At 42.7% G+C, this 18,630-nt stretch overlaps 2 protein-coding genes across 5 annotated transcripts in view; one reads left to right on the forward strand and one right to left on the reverse strand.

The window, feature by feature from the left end:
• Positions 1 to 9,693, forward strand: part of n4bp3 (NEDD4 binding protein 3) — a 29,724-nt gene extending 20,031 nt beyond the window's left edge. For 3 of the 4 annotated variants that reach the window (XM_026189830.1, XM_026189848.1, XM_026189839.1), the window contains exons 2-10: positions 5,883 to 6,163; positions 6,295 to 6,466; positions 6,967 to 7,179; positions 7,408 to 7,529; positions 7,703 to 7,898; positions 7,973 to 8,065; positions 8,161 to 8,469; positions 8,574 to 8,832; positions 9,138 to 9,693. In XM_026189830.1, the coding sequence (XP_026045615.1) occupies positions 5,916 to 6,163; positions 6,295 to 6,466; positions 6,967 to 7,179; positions 7,408 to 7,529; positions 7,703 to 7,898; positions 7,973 to 8,065; positions 8,161 to 8,469; positions 8,574 to 8,832; positions 9,138 to 9,517 (1,992 nt within the window). In that variant the 5' untranslated portion in view covers positions 5,883 to 5,915 and the 3' untranslated portion in view covers positions 9,518 to 9,693. The remainder of the gene's footprint in view (positions 1 to 5,882; positions 6,164 to 6,294; positions 6,467 to 6,966; positions 7,180 to 7,407; positions 7,530 to 7,702; positions 7,899 to 7,972; positions 8,066 to 8,160; positions 8,470 to 8,573; positions 8,833 to 9,137) is intronic. The other variant, XM_026189857.1, reaches the window with a different exon arrangement.
• A 3,434-nt stretch (positions 9,694 to 13,127) lies between these two features.
• rmnd5b (required for meiotic nuclear division 5 homolog B) lies at positions 13,128 to 18,582 on the reverse strand. Its single transcript, XM_026189870.1, has 10 exons — positions 18,436 to 18,582; positions 16,183 to 16,360; positions 15,933 to 16,075; positions 15,710 to 15,847; positions 15,417 to 15,517; positions 15,130 to 15,296; positions 14,865 to 15,030; positions 14,624 to 14,726; positions 14,376 to 14,530; positions 13,128 to 14,068 (listed from the first exon to the last, which is right to left on the reverse strand). The coding sequence occupies exons 2-10, from the start codon at positions 16,319 to 16,321 to the stop codon at positions 14,005 to 14,007; spliced, it is 1,176 nt and encodes a 391-aa protein (XP_026045655.1). The 5' UTR covers positions 16,322 to 16,360; positions 18,436 to 18,582; the 3' UTR covers positions 13,128 to 14,004.
• Between the last annotated feature and the right edge of the window lie 48 nt (positions 18,583 to 18,630).

The following is an 18,630-nucleotide window of genomic DNA, read 5'->3' on the forward strand; positions in this document are numbered from 1 at the left end:
GACCAGTTGTCATCGTGGGTTTCGTGACATGAAGTTTAACCTTTCATGCGACACCCTCCCTGTCCCTCAGTTAGAAAACAGACAAGAATCACCCAGAAGCACTTGTGCTTGAGGCGGCATTTCCAGTTGCATCCGTTTGGACTTCACAGATGCTAAATGACATAAAAGCTACCATCGGAGACGCAGAAGAAATAACATTTAATGAGCCTGCTCTTTAGTGTCTAGTTTCTTCTGAATGGCCTCTGGGCCTGTGGAGAGGAACTACATCCCCCGTCTGTAATGAATAACCTGCTAACAATTAGAGACTGCTGCGTAGCACTCCTGTGCTGTCATGCCCCAAAGCCAGAGAGACACTCTCACACTCACTCATTACAGGCTAGCATGTAACAGTCAATCACAGAGCGGAGCTCTTCTTTGCTTCACGTGTAGTATAAGGTACCTTCCCTATCGGCCTCAGGCACAGCTTACCACACTGCTGCTGCTCCTGCTGCTGACACATTTAGACTCTCAAAGCACCCTCATATAAAACAAGACTCACATTCACTTACATCAGTTCCATCTTAAACTCTGTTTTTAACGTAGGACATTAATAATTACTGTATATTACAGTAATTATTTAAACAATTTATAATTAAGTGAATAACTAACACAAGAATAGAGCTTGTGCTGGAAATTCACCCAGGACTGTTACATCTGGTGTGCGCTGCCTGCCGAACGGCACCGTAGGACAAAGTGCACCTCTTGATTTTTGTAACGATGACGTTGCTGGCCATATGCAAAGTGACCAGTGTGGTGGGTATATCAAGGTATATCCTTAAGTAAACGCCGTGACTCATTAGCTTGAAAAATCACCGTTAGCAGCATTAACTTGAAGTAATCGTTTAATGTGTGACTTTATCAGTCTCTCACTCTTCTTTCGGATGTTGTTTCAGTTTATTATCATGTGCAGGAATTTATTTGTGCACCGCTCTCTGAAGGTCCCACCACAGCATTTCAGGCAGGTTGAACACTGGACTTTTGGCTGGGCCTTTGCGACACTCTCTTTTTCAGTCATTCTGTTGTAGATCTGCTGCCATGCCTGGATCACTATCCTGTACCATGACCCAATTTTAGTCAAGCTTCAGCTGTCAGACTTCAGAATGCTTTGGTATACAGAGGCATTCATGGTCAGTTCAACAACTGCAAGGTGCCCGGGTCCTGTGGCTGCAAAACGAGCCCAAATAATCACATCTCCACCACCGTGCTCAGCAGCTCCTATAAGGTGTTTGCACTGTGCATTATGACTACCACAAGATGCTGTCACAGCCTTATTTTTTGATGGGAAGTGTCCCTCAGGACAGGCTGACAGAGTAGGTGTTAAATATAGTTGCAGAATTCTCTGTAGAATAAAAGAACTCGGCCTAATGGTAGCAGCTGCATTTTCCACAACTGACAGAAAATCTAGCGAGTGCAGCTTTGATAGAGCTTATATAATGAAACAGAGAGTGCGTGCTGTGTGGGAGTTTTAGATGTAACCTGTAAAACTTACCCCACAAATGTAAACAAACTTTGATGGTGAGCAGGGGAGCGAGAGAGTGAGTGTCGAGGGAAGAGGGCAGAGGATCTGCGAGTTGTGCACATGCCTTTCTTTCTTTTCTTTTTTTTCGGGAGTGCGCTGAGTGACCGGCGCACACACAAGTGTGAGTGAATGTCCGTGGGAGTGAGCCTTTAGTGCATCAAACACTGACGAGCCCGAGCTTGTGTTCTGCTAAGCATCTTTGGAATTTGGCTGCACCGCGACTCTCTCCTCTGTCGGAGACCCGTTGTAAGGGTTTGAAATGTTCCCTCTTCAAACTCGAGCATTTCATTGAAAAGCATACAGGAGGTCTGATTACAAGATCTCAGGAGGGATCGTCCTTGAAGTGCTCTTCTTCAAGGCGTGTTTTGTTTTCTTTGTGACTGCAGTAAAGTGGTAAGGGTATGGTTTTCTAGAGGACACGGAGAAAGGCGCATGCAGGGTTTTTTTTCGTTTAGCAAGATGTGTGAAGTATGTGTTTCCTGACAAATATTTTCTAATTTTGGAAATTGCAATTATGGTGTTGTTTGAAGACAGGACGTGATGGTCAGCTCTGTACAACAAAGTTGACAAGTGGTGCTAGCAAAACATAGCCCCTGTGCATCTCTTGCAAAGAAACACATCAGAAGAATGCGTGTGCATGTGAAAGTGTAAAGCATAAGAAGCATCTGTTATCTTCACAAGGCTTGAATTTAAAAAAAAGGTTTAAAAAAAAAAAAGCTGATCGCTGCTTTAAAGGAAGCATAAATCAAGAGCAGACTACTTTGAATCGGACTATAACTGTTCAAGGCTGATTGAAGGTGCTGCTTTGATGTGCACGCACGCACGTGTGCGATTTAAGGGGGAGTGTTGCATTTCAGGGACCTTTGGCTAGTCGGGTCTGGGCTGTAAATCTGGCCTTGTCTCCCAGTTTACTCGGGCCCATAAACTAGAAAGCAATTATGGAAAACAACTGGATGCAAGATTTCTTCCGTCCTTCAAGACTTGTGGTTGCCTGCTGAAAGGATTTTTATCCTCTTATCTACCCAAAAGGAATAGCATTGCCTCGCCCACCCCCTCACCCCGAGCTCGGCTTCCCATCAAGAATTGATTGGGCTCTCGTATATTTGGTAGATAGAAGGCACGTGCCGAGTAAAGTAGTCGGGCTAAAAATACTGAGTCAGACCTTGACCAGTGCCCATTAGGTTTGGCACACTCATGATTTATTCATTTGGTGTCAAACACACACACTCATTTAGGCTCACACACATAGTTCATGTCACTCTCTGACCCAGGTCTCAGATGGACAGCAGCAGAGAAGCAGACTTGTTAACAAAGCGTCTGATATTCATTATCAGTGATTATCGGGTGTCTTTCCTCAGCCTGAGCTCAGCATGTTATATCGGCTTATTAGGAAGCGGATGTTTTAGTTGGGGGGGGGGGGGGGGGGGGGGGGGTAGTATCTCATGAATATAAACATGAGTAGCTTGGTCTGCTCTGATCTGGGCCTGGCTGAGAGCCCCAAATGGAGTGGGCTGGAGCTGCCTTTGCACAGCTCTCTCTGCCCATTTTAACCATTTGCATAATTGCCATAACTGTCGAGGCCAGCGGTGCAAAACACTTGATAAATGTGGATTGTATTAGAAGCGAGAGGAAATGCCGGAGTGCCACTGTGGGTGTCTGTTCTCAAATGTGGTAGAAAGTAAGAATAAAATAAGGATGCGAGTATGTCACGTGCGTGAATCGACAGCTGGAAGGCCCAGTCATCAGCTGGGATGATCCTAGGTCTGATCTCCAATATATTCCTGCCTGGCACGCTGACTTTTTTTTCTAATTTCAAGATTCATTTAAATCGTTAAGCAACACAACATTATAAATGGAAATTGCACATGCAGTTTCTCTTTAATAAGTACAGGCTGTTTCTTCATGCTTGTGCCTGCTAAGTAATGCACATAGTAATGCACATAGTGTTGACTTTGATGGCATTTTGCTGTTGCATAACTGGAAATGTGCTGCTTATTAGCAGTCAGTTCCACTGACTAGTCTTTGCTCATTTTCCCATTATTGCTCTTACTAACGCAGGCTTCAGTAGGAGCAAGAAAACTCTAATTTTACAATGCTTTTAGGGACTCTTGTGAGATTTATGAGTCACCTGCTAAGCAGCATCCTGGGAGAGAAATAATCAAATACCCACACTTCTCTTAGAGAAGCTTACTCTGTCAGGTTCAGTCTCATGCTGGCACACTTTTACCTTAGAGTGTTTTTTGGCAGCTGCGTCTCAAATAGTGACAAATTGCACAAAGAAGGCAAATTTATCACCCCCCTCCACCCAGGCTGTCTGTTAATGTATAATGTAAATAGAACTAGTTGCTGACAAGTAAGTGTGGTCAGGACCGATGCTAAGTATTCGAGATTGGTAGTAAATGGGCTAAAACAAGTAAAAGGTCCTTATATGGCCTCTTTGAAGTCTAACTGTTCTTTAGGTGCCACATCAGTTGGCTGAACATGAAGGGAACCCCCTCCTCCCTCGGGTCCTGTTTATAGTCGGAAAGGCTGCGGCGTACTTGCATGTTTTATGGTCTCGAGAACGTTTTATGGCTGCTGGGGGTGTTTATGCACGGGAAGAGAGAGGGTCAAAAGGGTGAAATCAATAGTGATCCTTAATGAGGTTGCTGAAAAGAAGGAAAGGAGCGGATATGTCGGCAGTGAGAGAGAGGCTGTATGGTGAACACGCTGACAGAGTAATCAGGCCTCTTACTTGGGTATTCTGGTGATTTAACAGCTTGTTTCGTTTTGGCAACAGATAATGCAAATGAGTGTATTTCCAACAGTAAATCTAGTGTCATAAAACAACACACGGTGTGACAGGCTTTCATGAAAGGTAGGAAAATTTGCAAAGAAAATGAGCTGCCACAGGACTTGATTTTCCATAATGTGCATTGTCAACCAAAAAGCACCTCACTCTGCCTTTTTTAAGGAAATGAGTTGTAGTAACCTAGCTGGATCAGAGTTGCATAACAGGCTTACGATGGGACATATGCTGTCCAACCTCAGAGGAAAACAGCATTACCCTGACAGGGTACACGTTTCACATAATCCTGTGGTCTTTTCCCTGTGGGGAAACATAACTCAAGCCTCAGAGATAGAAAGATAACCGTGATAACACGTTTGGGGATTTGCCCGCTTTTGACATCATTTCGGTTTCATTGCTGTTGTCTAACGCGCATTGAGCTCAGCTTTTACGAGTTTGTTTTCTAGTGCGGTGCTGTGCTCGGCTGCAGTGGGAGGCTGCGTTGTTCTAGCTGTGCTGTTGGACAGCTGTCGGTACAGACAAACACAGCTGATGAAACGCGTGTCAGCTCAACCGCGTCCTCAGAGGATTAACATCCACTAACAGTAGTAAGAGGGGCAAGAGGTGGGGTTTATTTCAGCAAAGGAGAAAAGCCAGTGTCAGTCGCTCCAACATTTTGGTCCACAGTGAAAATCTAAAAAAATACTGGATGTGAATCTTTCCAGTAAAATATGTCAGGACATTATAAATGGATTGGCACATTTATTACAACCCCAATTCCCCCCAATATTGGAACATGGGCAGTTAAAAGATGGAAAAACAAGTGGTACTAAAAAGAAAAAAGCTGGAGGAACACTTTTATAACTAATTAGGTTAACTGGCAGCAGTTCAGTAACATGACTGGGCATTAAAAAGAGTATTCACAAGTCTGCACAAAACTGGGTCTACAAATAGTTTATCAAATTCATTATAATGTTCCTCAACATGAAATTGCAAAGACCATGAATATGTCATTATCAACAGTACATGATATCATCGAAATTATATCCACAAGTATTTTAGGTTAGCATCTTGCCCAAGGATATTTGGCATGCAGACAAGGGGAAGCCAGGAATCAAACCACCAACCTTCCGACCTGCTCTGCCCCCTGAGCTACAGCCACCCCTGCGGTTTCCATTGTATTAATCCAGTGACTCATTCTCTGACCTCTACTTCCTATTTACTCCCAGTGTTTTGGTTTGCATGCATTTGCATCGCAATGCAAAAGATGCCTTGTAAATGCATGCCTTCTACAGTGCTGGTGGTAAACATCAGCCTATTGGCATGACAGTGGAAGCTCGACTTTGCAGCTCTGCAGAGCTGCTACCACAGTCACAGACTCCTTTTCTATAGTTTGACATGTATAAAATTTACCACTAGCAATATTTGTGATCAGTTTATCTACTAAAGAATGACAAAACTCTGACACTCTAGGTCAACAAAGCATTTGAGGCCACAGTGAAAACGCTATGGACAAACATCAAATTAACTAATTCTTTGTTTTTCTCTTTTTTACAGAGCACCTTCTCTCCCCACTGTGACCTGTAATCAATGGCAACCTCGGTCCAGACTCTTCCTTTGACTCGTGGCCCCAGCAAAAACTTCCGCGACCCCTGCCCAGCCCCGCCCCTGTCCCCGCGTTGCGGCATGGGAAGTGTAGGCAGTCTGGTGGAGAGGCCGGATGTTTCTCCGACTAAAGGCAACCGAGCAGTGCCCCAGGTGAGACCGAAACACAGCAACGGGCTCTTGAAGAAAGGCTTCACCCAGAGAGAGCTGCTCAACTACCTCAACATCAACAGGTGGGTTCTGATGAGAAAAAAGTTCCCTCGTAGGAATTCGAAACATCAGGTTTTTGAAGGTGAAAAAGTCTGCAAGGTGTTATAAAAATGATAGAACTTGACCTAAGCAGGCTTACTTTGCTTCCAAACAGAAAAGAGCCTAAAGCGAGCCCGAGCAACGACGGCAAGAAGGATATTATCCCGGGCCTCAGCGCTGTCAGTGCACGGGAGGAGGATAACGTTTATGCTAAGGTTTACCATAAGGATGGCACTGAGGTAGATCTTACAAAGAACTCACTGCCAAGCGCGGACAAGTACGAAAAGGTGAATATGTTTCTTTAAAGTACTGCGAATAGATCCGTTCAGAAGTTTTATTTCTTGATGTATCAAAGAAACTCAAAGGAGGATATTCTCATTTTCAGCAAGTTTATTACATGGCTGCAAAATACAACTAAAACTTTAAATGTAAGAGTAAAAATGTTAACTTCATGACCAAGGAGACTCAGTAAATATAAGAAAAAACTCAATATTTTGAGTAATTTGAGTAAAACTACCTATAGCATTCTCTACAACGGTCAATACAACAGTCAATATGAGGCGTTCTGCACAGATCTGCACAAATGCAGATGAATGACTTCCCATTGTTTCCTTTTTAGAAATGATTTACAGTCAGTGAAATACTTCTAGGGCTGTGGTAAATTGATCCATATCACATTTATACATCACTGGCAGCATGCTGAAATACCCCCATGGCGTTGTCACCTAGCTGTAAACATCTTCCAGCCTTGCCACCTCTCGCTACTATCTTGCTTCCTCTCCTTTAGGCACGTTTGAGGTCTTCGGCCTTTAAGCCTGTGACCCCCAAGAATTTTAGCTCAATGCAAAACCTCTACCCGTCTTCCAAATCAGAGGACGTGGATCATGGCCTCTCTAACGGCTTGCACAGAGCGTACGCCCATGTTCCCAAAGCCGTCTCCACCTCGTCTTCTTCTTCCTCACCGTCGCGTCACGGAGGACCGACGTCAGCCGGCAACAAGGTGAGCTAACGCTACAACCTTCATCCATCCTGTTATTATTATCTCGTTTACCTTTGTTAATCTTGGCGGAAAGCTGCGAGTTGCGAGCGAGATCATAGGTGCACAACAATTAACTATGCGCGACTTATTATAAAATTCATTTCCATCCATTATTTATGGCTAAAATTAAACTTTTTTCAGCTCATTAATGCTACACTGATGAACAGCTGTATAATTATGACTGTGTAGGCCCTCTCCTCGGTGTGTGGGATGGGCCAGGAAGATGACAACTTGTCAGACTCGGGCCATAACTCCATGAGCAGCCTGCCGCCGTACCGACCTCCCTTCCGCCCACACCTGTCTCACATCAGGTCTGCTGCAGTATTAGTCTTAACTATACTTTGAGCTGAAAAGCAGTGTTGCTATATTTGATTTTTTTTTATGGTTAATGACTGTGTGGGTTGTGATAATAGAAGAGATTTTAATGGCCTTTGTGGATTCTTTTCTTCTTCTTTTTTTTTTTTTTTTTTTTTTTTTAAAATAGTGCATCTATGGGCCACATCAATACCATCGGCTCCCTGGACCGCACCTCTCTGGGAATGAAGGCTGTGGGGTCAGGGGGCGTGCCTATTGGGGAGATGGCATGTCGAAGCATGGCTACTCTGAGCCGTATTGCTCCATATAGCGCGGAGGCTCCACTTCCTTATGAATGGACGCTCTCCCTGTCTGTGGAGGAGGTGGTGAGTGCTGGGGGGGATGAGTGGTGGGTGTGATTTAAAGATTCCTAAATGCTTCATGCTGTTGTCTTTTCCAGGTGCGGGATCTGGAGGAGCGCCTGGTGGAGAAAGAGCATGAACTCAAGCAAATGAAGAGAAACCTGGATGAGAGCGAGGGCGCCATCGCACAGGTGACTCTAATCATCTTCTTCTTCAGAATCAGTCTACGCACCCGTCTTCATCACCCTTTAACATCTGACCTTTTCATCTCCTCCACCGCATTCAGGTGTTTGAAGGGAAGCAGCGTCTGTGGGAGAAGGAGGTGGAGGAGCTGAAGCGCCTGTATGCTGCTAAACTGCGTCAGGTTTCCCAGCATGCCCAGCGTTCCCAGCGCAGCCTGCAGTTGCAGCTGTTTAAGGTCCAGCAGGAGAAGAACCGGCTGCAAGAGGAGCTCGACGGTATGAGAAAGGAAATGTGCCGGGAGGCTGGAGCAGTGCCCAGGCAAACCAGTCCGACTCTGGAGGAGACACAATGGGAGGTGAGGCCGTGGAAGGCCAGGGCAGTCACAGCTCATGGCAGGGAGAAGCACATAAAAGTAACTACAGGGAAGAGACAAGATATCTGGATTCCTTGTTTGTCCTTTTTGAATCGTGGTGACCCCTAGCCTCCTTCATTTCCCTTTGACTCTCTCCCTCTCAGGTTTGCCAGAAGTCGGGGGAGATCTCCTTGTTGAAGCAGCAGCTGAGGGACTCCCAGGCAGAGGTAACTCAGAAGCTGAGTGAGATCTTCCAGGTGAAGACAGAGCTCAGGGAGACGCGAACAGAGCTGCGCAACAGGGAACGCCAGATAGATGCTTTAAAGCTTGTCCTGCAGGGGACACAGCGTCACAGACGACCTTCTCAGGCCGCACACGAAGACGAAAAAGAAGCTGAAGAGAATCCATCTGCTCGGGCGATAGGTAGAGTTACATCTCTCATGTCTTCATATATTTGGGTTAGTTGCACTTTTGGGCACAGCAGCTGTTTCACACACCAGTGTTTGTAGGCCACAGATGTGTTTTTAAAATTAAACTAAGCGAGTCGTCTCCGACAGATGATTGGCTTATTTTCAGTTCTGACATTTCAATGTGTCAACCCAAAAATCAGGTCGTTTGAGTAACTGGGGCAGGAATTTAAAATCAGACAGTGTTTTTCATCATAGCCCCCCCCCCCTCCCATCCCCTGACGGCTCTAGCTGAAGCCATGTGAACCACTTTCTCTGCAGGAGGGTGCGGGGGCCCCACAGAGGAGCGTCTGCGCGCAGAACTGCTGCTGGAGCGACGCCAGAGCGAGGCCCAGGCCATGGCTTTCGAGGAAGAGAGGCACACGTGGCAGATGGAAAAGGACAAGGTCATCCGCTACCAGAAGGAGCTGCAGGCCAGCTACTTAGACATGTACCACCGCAACGAAGCGCTCGAAAGGGAAGCGCAGCAGCTGAGGGCAAGCAGAGAGCAACAAGGTGGAGGAGCAGGCGGAGGAAGCAGAGATGGCACTTTGGAAAAAGAAGCGCCAGAGCTTAGGAAAGAGAGAGCAGGTGACAAACAAGAGGACACACCTTCCCCTGGTCTGCCGTGGATAGAGCGGATCGAATCATCGGAAATTTGACTGTGACCTACTTGTTTGCAATGGAAAGTGTGTCTATGGAAGACCATATCTGCCAGGACAAGGGAAAAAAAATCTAATGAATTGATGTTGCTGTAAAGAATTGTGAGATAACAAGCAAATATTTACTGATGATAATAATAATAATAATAATAAAAACTAAAAGACTTGTGTCAAAATAAAGGATAAATGATTAAAAATTTTGATTTAACAAGTCAAAACTGTAAAATTATTAGTCAGATTTTATACTTTGTGTGTAATCCAATTCTTGACTTGAACCGTAAGTCCAAAAACATGTGATACCAAACATTCAGTCCAAAAACAAGCATCATACGCTATCATACGCTACTCCAAGTGATGACCATAAAAAAGACAAAAATAGGTCAAACTTTAATGTGCTACATTTTTTTAATTATCACATCAAACTTTATATCTATTATCCCAAATTAAGTAAGTGAACCTGGACTTACTGAAGAGTATTTATTTTTAGCATAATTAGCTTTTCTTTGATTTTTTCTTCTTTTCATGGTACAGAAGGACTTCCACAGACTGCTCACCCTTCTTCCATCTCTTCCACTCCACCCTTGTTTAATTAAAACCCTTTTCCTGCTAAAGCTGGACCCCCAACCTCACACAGAGCCAAGTGATATTGAGGTTCCTCTATCCTTGTTGCGTTAACGCTGTAAAAAGAAAAAATACAGCCAAGCACCTAAACGGTCCAACTTAAGACTTCTTGTTATTGATAAACCTGTAAATGAGAAAATTGACATGATGATTGTGACTGCTTTGTGTTGATTTGGGTTGAGCCTGACCGATTATACCAGGGGTCTCCAATCGAAGTCCACGAGGGCCCTGCAGGTTTTAGATGTGTCCTCGATCCATCACAGCTGATTACATGGATAAATTACCTCCTCAACATGTACCGAAGTTCTCCAGAGGTGTGGTAATGAACTAATCATGTGATTCAGGTGTGTTGACCCAGGGTGAGATCTAAAACCTGCAGGGACACTGGGCCTTGTGGACTGGGATTGGGGACCCTTGGATTATACAGTAGTTAACATCTCACAGCCTCTTCAGTGTTTGCAGACTATCTATAAATTCAGGGTTCACCTGGACCTTTGGAGCAAACAGCTTCTTCGGGTTAATTATGAAGAATGGTGCCAAGGCAGAGAAAACGGTGCATAGTAAACTGGAAATACTCACCTTACTTTCTTCAGTTTCCAGACAGATGAGGTTTATATATAAATATGTATTTTGTACATAACTGTAATTTTTATTTGCCATGGTACTTCAAGAGCACTGTCGTCTTAAATATGCATACTTTAACAAAATCAATCGGTAGATGCATTTATGATTGCCATGCTTATATGGTGCGATTTGTTGCACAAACCCAGCACATAACATCAAATGCATGCCCGTAGTGAAAATATGTCCTCTGGTATTGTTATTATTGATATTATAAACATTCAAAAACCAGCTCTCATTTGACCTTTTCCGCATACTGTGATTCACATCTATTTACTGGAAATAAAACTGTACAGTATAAAGATTTGTTTTCTGTTTGTGAATTATTCCTGAAGAAGAGCAAAATCAGCTCAGATCCCTTTTTGTAAATCTGGGCTGCAAAAAAGTGTTACAATAACCCTTTTCTATACAGCGTAGCCCAAACTGAACGGCTAGAAATCACTTGAGAAAACGTTAGAAGGGTGACTGATGGTATTTGCTCAAGGACTTGACCTGCCTGCTTTGAAGGGGCTTAAAATCCACAGAGAGTATACCAATAAAGCCCACTAATAGGAGCTTTATGACAGAGTTGTGCAGGCTTTTGGGACTAATATGGCTTTTAGGGGTTTATCCTTGGATCCTTATCTCACCCTCTCCCTGAGGCCCTCCCTGTTCTACCTCAGCCAGCCCTCACATACCATCGCCTGCAGTACAGACAGGAAAGAGGTGGAAGGTCAGCTCAGATGGAAACATAGGAGGATCCCTGATTGGTGGTGGTGGGGGGGGCCTCTGTAGAAACCAACAAATGCACAAGCCTGAACTGAATGCCAAGAAAATGTTGGCAGGAATGAAGGTTTAACACCTGACTGTTTTCCAGGTGAAAAAAAAATGTGCAATGGAAACACAAAAGTGAGAAAAAGGCAGAGCACATGTAAGTCCATAATGCAGGGTGATAATCTGAATAAATACGAGCTGCAGCTGACTCACAGGCCCTTACCTTGGCATTTAAAACATTATATAAACTAAGGCTTAATATAACCGTGCAGCTCCAGAGAGGCTGATTGATTTACTGAAGTGGGATGAGGAAAGATTCTTACCTCTCACATGCTGTCAGTCTGTGGGAGTACTGCAGCGCTGCAAGGCAGTACCACAGTTTATCTAATAAATTAATGTGCTGGTTAAATATTAGTGAATTATTTCAGAAGATAACATTTCTAGCTGTGAAACTGGAATACAAATCTGTTTTCTCAAACACATAAACGCTATTTAGATTGACACTAGTGCCACCAAGTGGTAGCTACACAAATCCCTCCCCGTGTGGTAGGAGCAGTCCATCACCAAGTCCCAGTACAAGCCTCCATAAACCAACTGGAGTATAAATTTTTATTTTAATTTCAGATGCAAGTATATGAAACATGTTAGAGGATAAATATTTACAATAAAAGTCGCATAACACAAAAGCAGGAAACACACACATTCAGCTAAAAAAAATTTAAAAAAAAAAGTTAATACATGTAGTACGAAGCGCTAGGGGTCTATCTGCAGGGACAGTCAAAGAAGCAGAGAATGATTGTCAACCAAAGAGGAGGAAAGCGGAGAGGAAACTCCACACAAAGCCGAACTGATTCAAAATCAAACCTAAAGCTGAGTAATGCTGGTGCAGTGCTTGCTGAGAGAAAAAAAAAAGCCTCGGTAATGTGCGAGGTGACATCACTAGAAACTTGCACTATTAACATCTAAACATGGTAAACACTGCCTTGGATGTTGTGAGACTGCAGAAATTGACTGTATATCCACACACACACACACGCACGCACGCACGCACACACACACGTTCCACAACCTTCAAAGCAATCTGCATCTATAGATGTATAATCTTTGTTCAAGACTCCTTTTATAAATGTACAACTTTAATACTAAATGCAAAGTGTGGTATGAACTGTTACAATGAGCCCTGAGGAAATGTAGGGGTTTTTAAATGTCACTTATTCGGACTATCTCAAATAAAAGCCAACCCTACGCAGCAGAGGCGTTTTCTATATATTAAACAACAGCCACAGTGACCAGAGGGCTTCTGTATCCACAAAAAGTAAAGCTTAACCACAAGCCTACAGTCACTGCAAGCCAGACCATGCGGCTACCATCACACCAATTTACATCTCCAAATCACATGGCGTGCAAGCTCAGGACATACGACAAGGGGGCACAGTAAAGCGATGGCGCAGCCGTGATGTGAACTGTGGAGCCGTCAGATCTCAAAGTTACGCAGTAGTAGTGTTAAATGTGCCTGTTGCTCTTCTGTTTACTATTTTACACAAGCCACTGCAGTGATTGTGATTAAAAAAACAAAACAAAAGAAAACAGGAACAAAACACATTTCACAGTAGTATATATAGATATATATATATTTTTTTTTTGTTTGTTTGCTTTTTCAGTATTTGTTAAATACATACATAGAACAAGACAAATGGCTTCTATAATGAGGAAAGTTTTGCTGGTGTGGTCATACACAAAAGAAAAGCTGTTCCCACCGTCGATGGATAATCTGATCTGAACAGATGCATCAGCTGACAGTGAGTTTTAAGCTACGTGAGGACTTTATTACACTATGGAGGACTAATGGATCACAATCAGAGTTCGGCTCGAGAGAGACCTTCAGTTTCCCCTCACCAGCAAATAATACACCTTCAATAGTTTGTAACTCAGCGTGTTGCTTTCATGTATAACGGAAGTTTATTACCAACCTGAAATCAGAAACTGCTTATCTACACCATGTACCCACACTCTACACCCATTCATTATCATTCTGCTTTTGTCCAACAAAATAAAAAGAAAGAAAAAAAAAGCAGTCATCAAACTCAAATTAAGTTGATAAAGCCAAGAAAGCAAACACTAGCAAGTATTACATACTTGAAAAAGATAAGCATATAACTCTGCAGGTATTTGCAAATGACTTCCAATAGATGATCCTTTCTCATAGGTGCTGCTTCGTGAGGATGTTCCCATTACCGACTGACTCCTCACTCTACTACAGGTTTGTCAATGGACCATCCCTTTCTGGACTCCTTATATTATGCAAAGTTAGAGGGTCCGAGGTGGGTGACGGGATGCCCAAGGCAGTCCAGAGGAGCACTGGGGAAAAAAACCTTAATGCTTACCATAACAGGCCAGAAGGCCAGGGACAGAGGAAAAGGGTCAGAGCAAAAGGTCCTGAAGACGCAAACAGCTCCAGGCAACTTCATCCTTGATGAGGAGAGAGTAGCGTATCAAAAGTAGATCTGCTTGGCGTGTGACGGATTCTGCTCCATGGGGCAGTACGGGCATTTCAACCTGAGGAGGACAAGAGTCAAGGTGTTACCATCTTTGAATTCTTTTATCCTACATTTGTACCTTTCAGTGAACCACTTGCATTTTATTTTCTAACTGCAATTACAATTTTGTTCAGGAATAAATCTTTTGGGAAAGCAGTGACTGAAATTACAGTCAACATCAGACTCAGCATGTAACTTATAAGTCTTCATTTCTTTGCATCTGGGTGACTAGTAAAACTGAACATTTTGATCCTGGAAAATAGTAAAAGTGCTTTCAAACCAACACCAACTTCCAAAATAGATAAATTCCTTTTTTGCTGACTTACTTCCCAGCATTGGTTAGTTTGTTGAGAGCATCTCTGGAGATGACGTGTCCACAGATGAGCTTCATGGGAGGATTGCTCTCTGACGTTTGCTGTCGAAGAATTGGGCAGGCAAACACAGAGTGGTACCAGCACTTCTTCCCGAGGTCAATTTCAATCTGTCAGGTACAGACAGGACACGAGTGAGCTAACGGCTCAGAAATTATTCTGAGGAGGGATAACTGCATTTTAAAAACTCTAAAAGGACTTACAGGCAGCTCGTCTTTGTGTGTCCACACTCCACTGCACTGTCTCTGCTCTATCACCTGTTTGATGTTCATCAGCACAGGCAAGGCCATACATCCAGATGCAAAACTGCAGAGAAACAGATATGGCATTGTTGATAAGACAGCATAAAGATGACAAATGTCTAATAATTACTAAAAACTGTTCCACTTCCAGTGTTAAACTTGATGACAGGTGATCTAGTTCACTGTTCATGTTTTTCCTAACCTAACACTTAGTGGCGATTCTACAGAGAGGCCCAGCAAAGCGCAGGCGTCCCGGGTGAAGATGTTGCAGATCTCAGCCCACTGATTTGTCTCCAGCAAGCTGCGGTACGGTGAGTTTTCAATGCCATGACGCAGGTACACCAAGCTGCCCATCAGAATCTGGATGTCTGCAAAAATGAATAAATAAAAGTGGTGAAAATACACACACACAAAAAGAAAAAGAAAATATCTAAATTCTTGTTACATGGAGATACTATAATGCTTACCTCTCTGGTGCTGTGAAGCAAAGGGCTGGAAGTGCCTGGCATACTGCAAGGCCTCCATTTGGTTGCTGATTCCTCCACTGAGCAAGCTGATGAAGTACAAGCGGTGCAACTTGAACTCTAAACTGCTGTTCAGGTCCAGAAGACGCTGCCGATTCGTCACAGCCCACCTGCAAAGACACGGAAGAAACACTCAGCTACTGAACGTAAACACTCCTCAACTAAAGATTTATCAGTTGTGTTAGAAGGAAGCAGATAATTAAAACAATAGATACAGAAAGACCACATACTCTAGTGCTGGCCTAAGGTCCTGCATCCTCAGAGCTTCAAGGATCCTGTTTAGCTCCAGGAAAGGCTGCTTCATGCTCATGTCTATAACTACACCAGACTCCTAGAAAATAAAACTACTTTTAAGAATTTCTAAGACTTATCTTCACAAAAACAGCATTAACACAACATTTCAGCCAAAACTATTTCTTCACTCATCAGCATTTCATAAAGAATCACATCAAAGCTATTCAGGCAAATATTTTGCAATAAATAGATAAATAAAAAATAAAGGTTGGAGGTTTCAGCTCTTTACCTGACAAAGGTCTTCTGCTACACTAAGCATCCCTTGTCTGTAAAGGTGTTCCACAATGGATTCACTCAGGTATTTCTGTCTCTCTGGGGAGTCCCACACGGTCTCTGCCACAACAGCACTGATCTCTGCATCGAAATTCTACAGAAAAGCATGCCAGAGGTGACGTACATGTTCTAAAACATTTTCAAGGAAAGTTGAAGAGAAACCTGTAGCCGTTCCTCACCCTGTCGATGGCTTTGCCAACTTTAGACACACTGCCGTGGATGTCCTTGTGTCGGGAGGCTAGCATCTGCACTGTTTCTTTGATATTTTTACAACACTGCGCCATAGTCTGTGATAGGACCGATAAATCTGCATCTTGTACTCCTGTTGGAGAAAAAAGGTAAAGGTTTAATGTGCCAAACCAGAGAAGATGGAGCACAGAGAGACCACGAACCTTCCATACAATTTCAATCATTGATACATGATCTTACCAAAAGCAACTAGCTGTCCTCGTATCTCACAGACGCTGCGCAGGAGTTCATCTAGCCTCTCCTCAGACTGGTGGCCGTACATTACAAAGCGATGGAGCACCTTCTCCAGCTCCCGCTCCACACATGCACACTGTTCCATGGTTCAGGCTGGAACCCGCACACACAATAACAATAACACCTAGAAAAACAGAAATATGTTATTAACTAAATGTTTTGATATTTATTTTAAAGGCTTTTGAAACTGTAGTGATGATACAGTAGCATGCAGTATTGAGCCACCAATCATTTGTTTACATTTTACACGAAATATTTGATATGCCTACTTATAATAAAACAGCCTGAACTCTCTTAAGCAGCTTTCTTGTAATTTATTCTGTGTGGTCTCCAGGAATAGTTCTCCAGGCTTCTTGAAGGAATATTTAAAGTTCTTCTTTGGATGTTGGTATTCTCTATCTAGGTGTGCTTTTACTGTACTGGCAGTGTGTTTGGGATCATTGTCATGGTGAAAAATTAAGTTCTTCCAATCGCATGTTATTTCACGGTGGTTCAAATTCCAGCAATTTTGACATGATCTCCAACACCACTGGGTGAAATGCAAACCCAGATAGCCTCCACCATGTTTTACAGACAGTTGAAATTCTCACCCTACCTACTCTGTAAATACCAACCATGATTTGAACCAAAAAAAAAATCTAACTTTGATTCAACAACTTATGTGTTTCTGCAACAAGCTCCTACTAACAAAGTGCTTAAAGATGCAATCCTAAATTGGTTCATTGCCAAATTTTCACTCGTGTGGAGATACAACACTGAAAAAACCTTGTTGATACTGATTCTGTTGGTGCCTTTTTACACTCGAGTCATTCGTAGGTCACTGTTAGCTAACAACAACAACAACAAAAAGAAATGTAAAAATGAGTGTAAAAGATGCCCTTTAGAAAACTTGGAGAACTAGACTAATTGAAAAAAAAAATGACATGATTCTAATGGAATGAGGGGTAGCTCTTGCACAGCACTGCATATCATCTGGAAGTTGCATCTTCAATGAGAGAAATGTTTTGTCACTCATCCACGTCTCTTCTTCAGTCTCTTAAGACTGACTACAGGGTTCCCCAGCCTTATAACAAAGCATTTGCATACTTACAAAACTGGCACAATTACCTGAGGTCAGTTTCATGTTCTTTAATGTGCAAATTGCCATGACCATCGATAAATAGTACCATTTACAGAAAATTGGAGAATGGCTGCATACTGGGAATCCCCAAGTTAAATTAATTTTAAGTTATTTAAAAGTTCTAAAGAATCTTTGGGATTCTCAGTGAACACAAATGTGCATTTCTATAAAGGCACGTTTTAACAAATAACATTTGTAATTAAATAAGCCGAACAAAGATTTTTTTTTTTTAATCTGACATTTTAAGAGGTAAACACAAGATTTAGGATAAAACACTACAGGTTTTTAATGACAGAGATATTAACAACTTTTATTTCACACTGACAATACCATGACTATCTCACAGCTGCCTCTAAAACAAGTATGCCCGATCAGTAATAATGTCTTAAAATACCTCCAACAGCTGTTCGGTCCTACCCCGATTCAAAGTTTGGCCTACGTGATAACATTAGCAAGGCCTAACAACATCACAAACAAGCACACAATGTATGCTGCGGCCTGCTATTTACGTCTCATCTGTAACTGTAATTTAACAACCAAGTGATGATATTAAACATTACATGTCTGCATGCTGAAATTAAGAATTTTTAAATAGAAAAGCTTTACTTAATGGTAACGCTTTGCCGTAGCTCACCGCTAGTAAGCCGACAACAGAACATGTCCACCTACCGTAAAGGAGCTAGCTAATATTAAGGCTCAAACGGACTTCTCTTTTAACGTTTTAATGACAAGTTTCCTACGTTGTTATTTTTTACTCAAAATTACTCTTTTTAAGTACCATAAATTATTACGTAATTAATTATTATGTTAACTAAGAAAAAAAAAAACACAAGCCGCTGCACAGCTAACATAAACAAACGGAATCGCAGTCACTAGCTGGCTACAAAAGCTCGTCATTGCTAGCAGCTAGTTAACTAGTAGATGTTAGCGATCTGCTAACTGACAAGGCCCAAATAATTTCAGGAGAGAATGTCAACCCGCTTATCTGCACTATTTTGCCTTATCCTAACAGTCAACACACACGTCGCGGTTCAACTGAATTTTGACAGATATTTTTTAAATAAAAAAAATGCACTCACCTGCCGTGCTAATTACTTAGCAAACATTAGCGTTAGCCACTTCTGTGTTATGACAACACTTCGGCAGCACCGTAATGCGGATCTTCCTGCGTCGCATCCTACGCTAACGTATCGTTTCAAAATAAAAGTCAGTGTCTCTGCGACAGACTAATTCAAGCACGACTTCAAGGGTACAAGACTTTAATACTTGTATGC

The sequence above is a fragment of the Astatotilapia calliptera genome, chromosome 2 (assembly GCF_900246225.1).
Source record: "Astatotilapia calliptera chromosome 2, fAstCal1.2, whole genome shotgun sequence".
NCBI classification, from domain to species: domain Eukaryota; kingdom Metazoa; phylum Chordata; class Actinopteri; order Cichliformes; family Cichlidae; genus Astatotilapia; species Astatotilapia calliptera.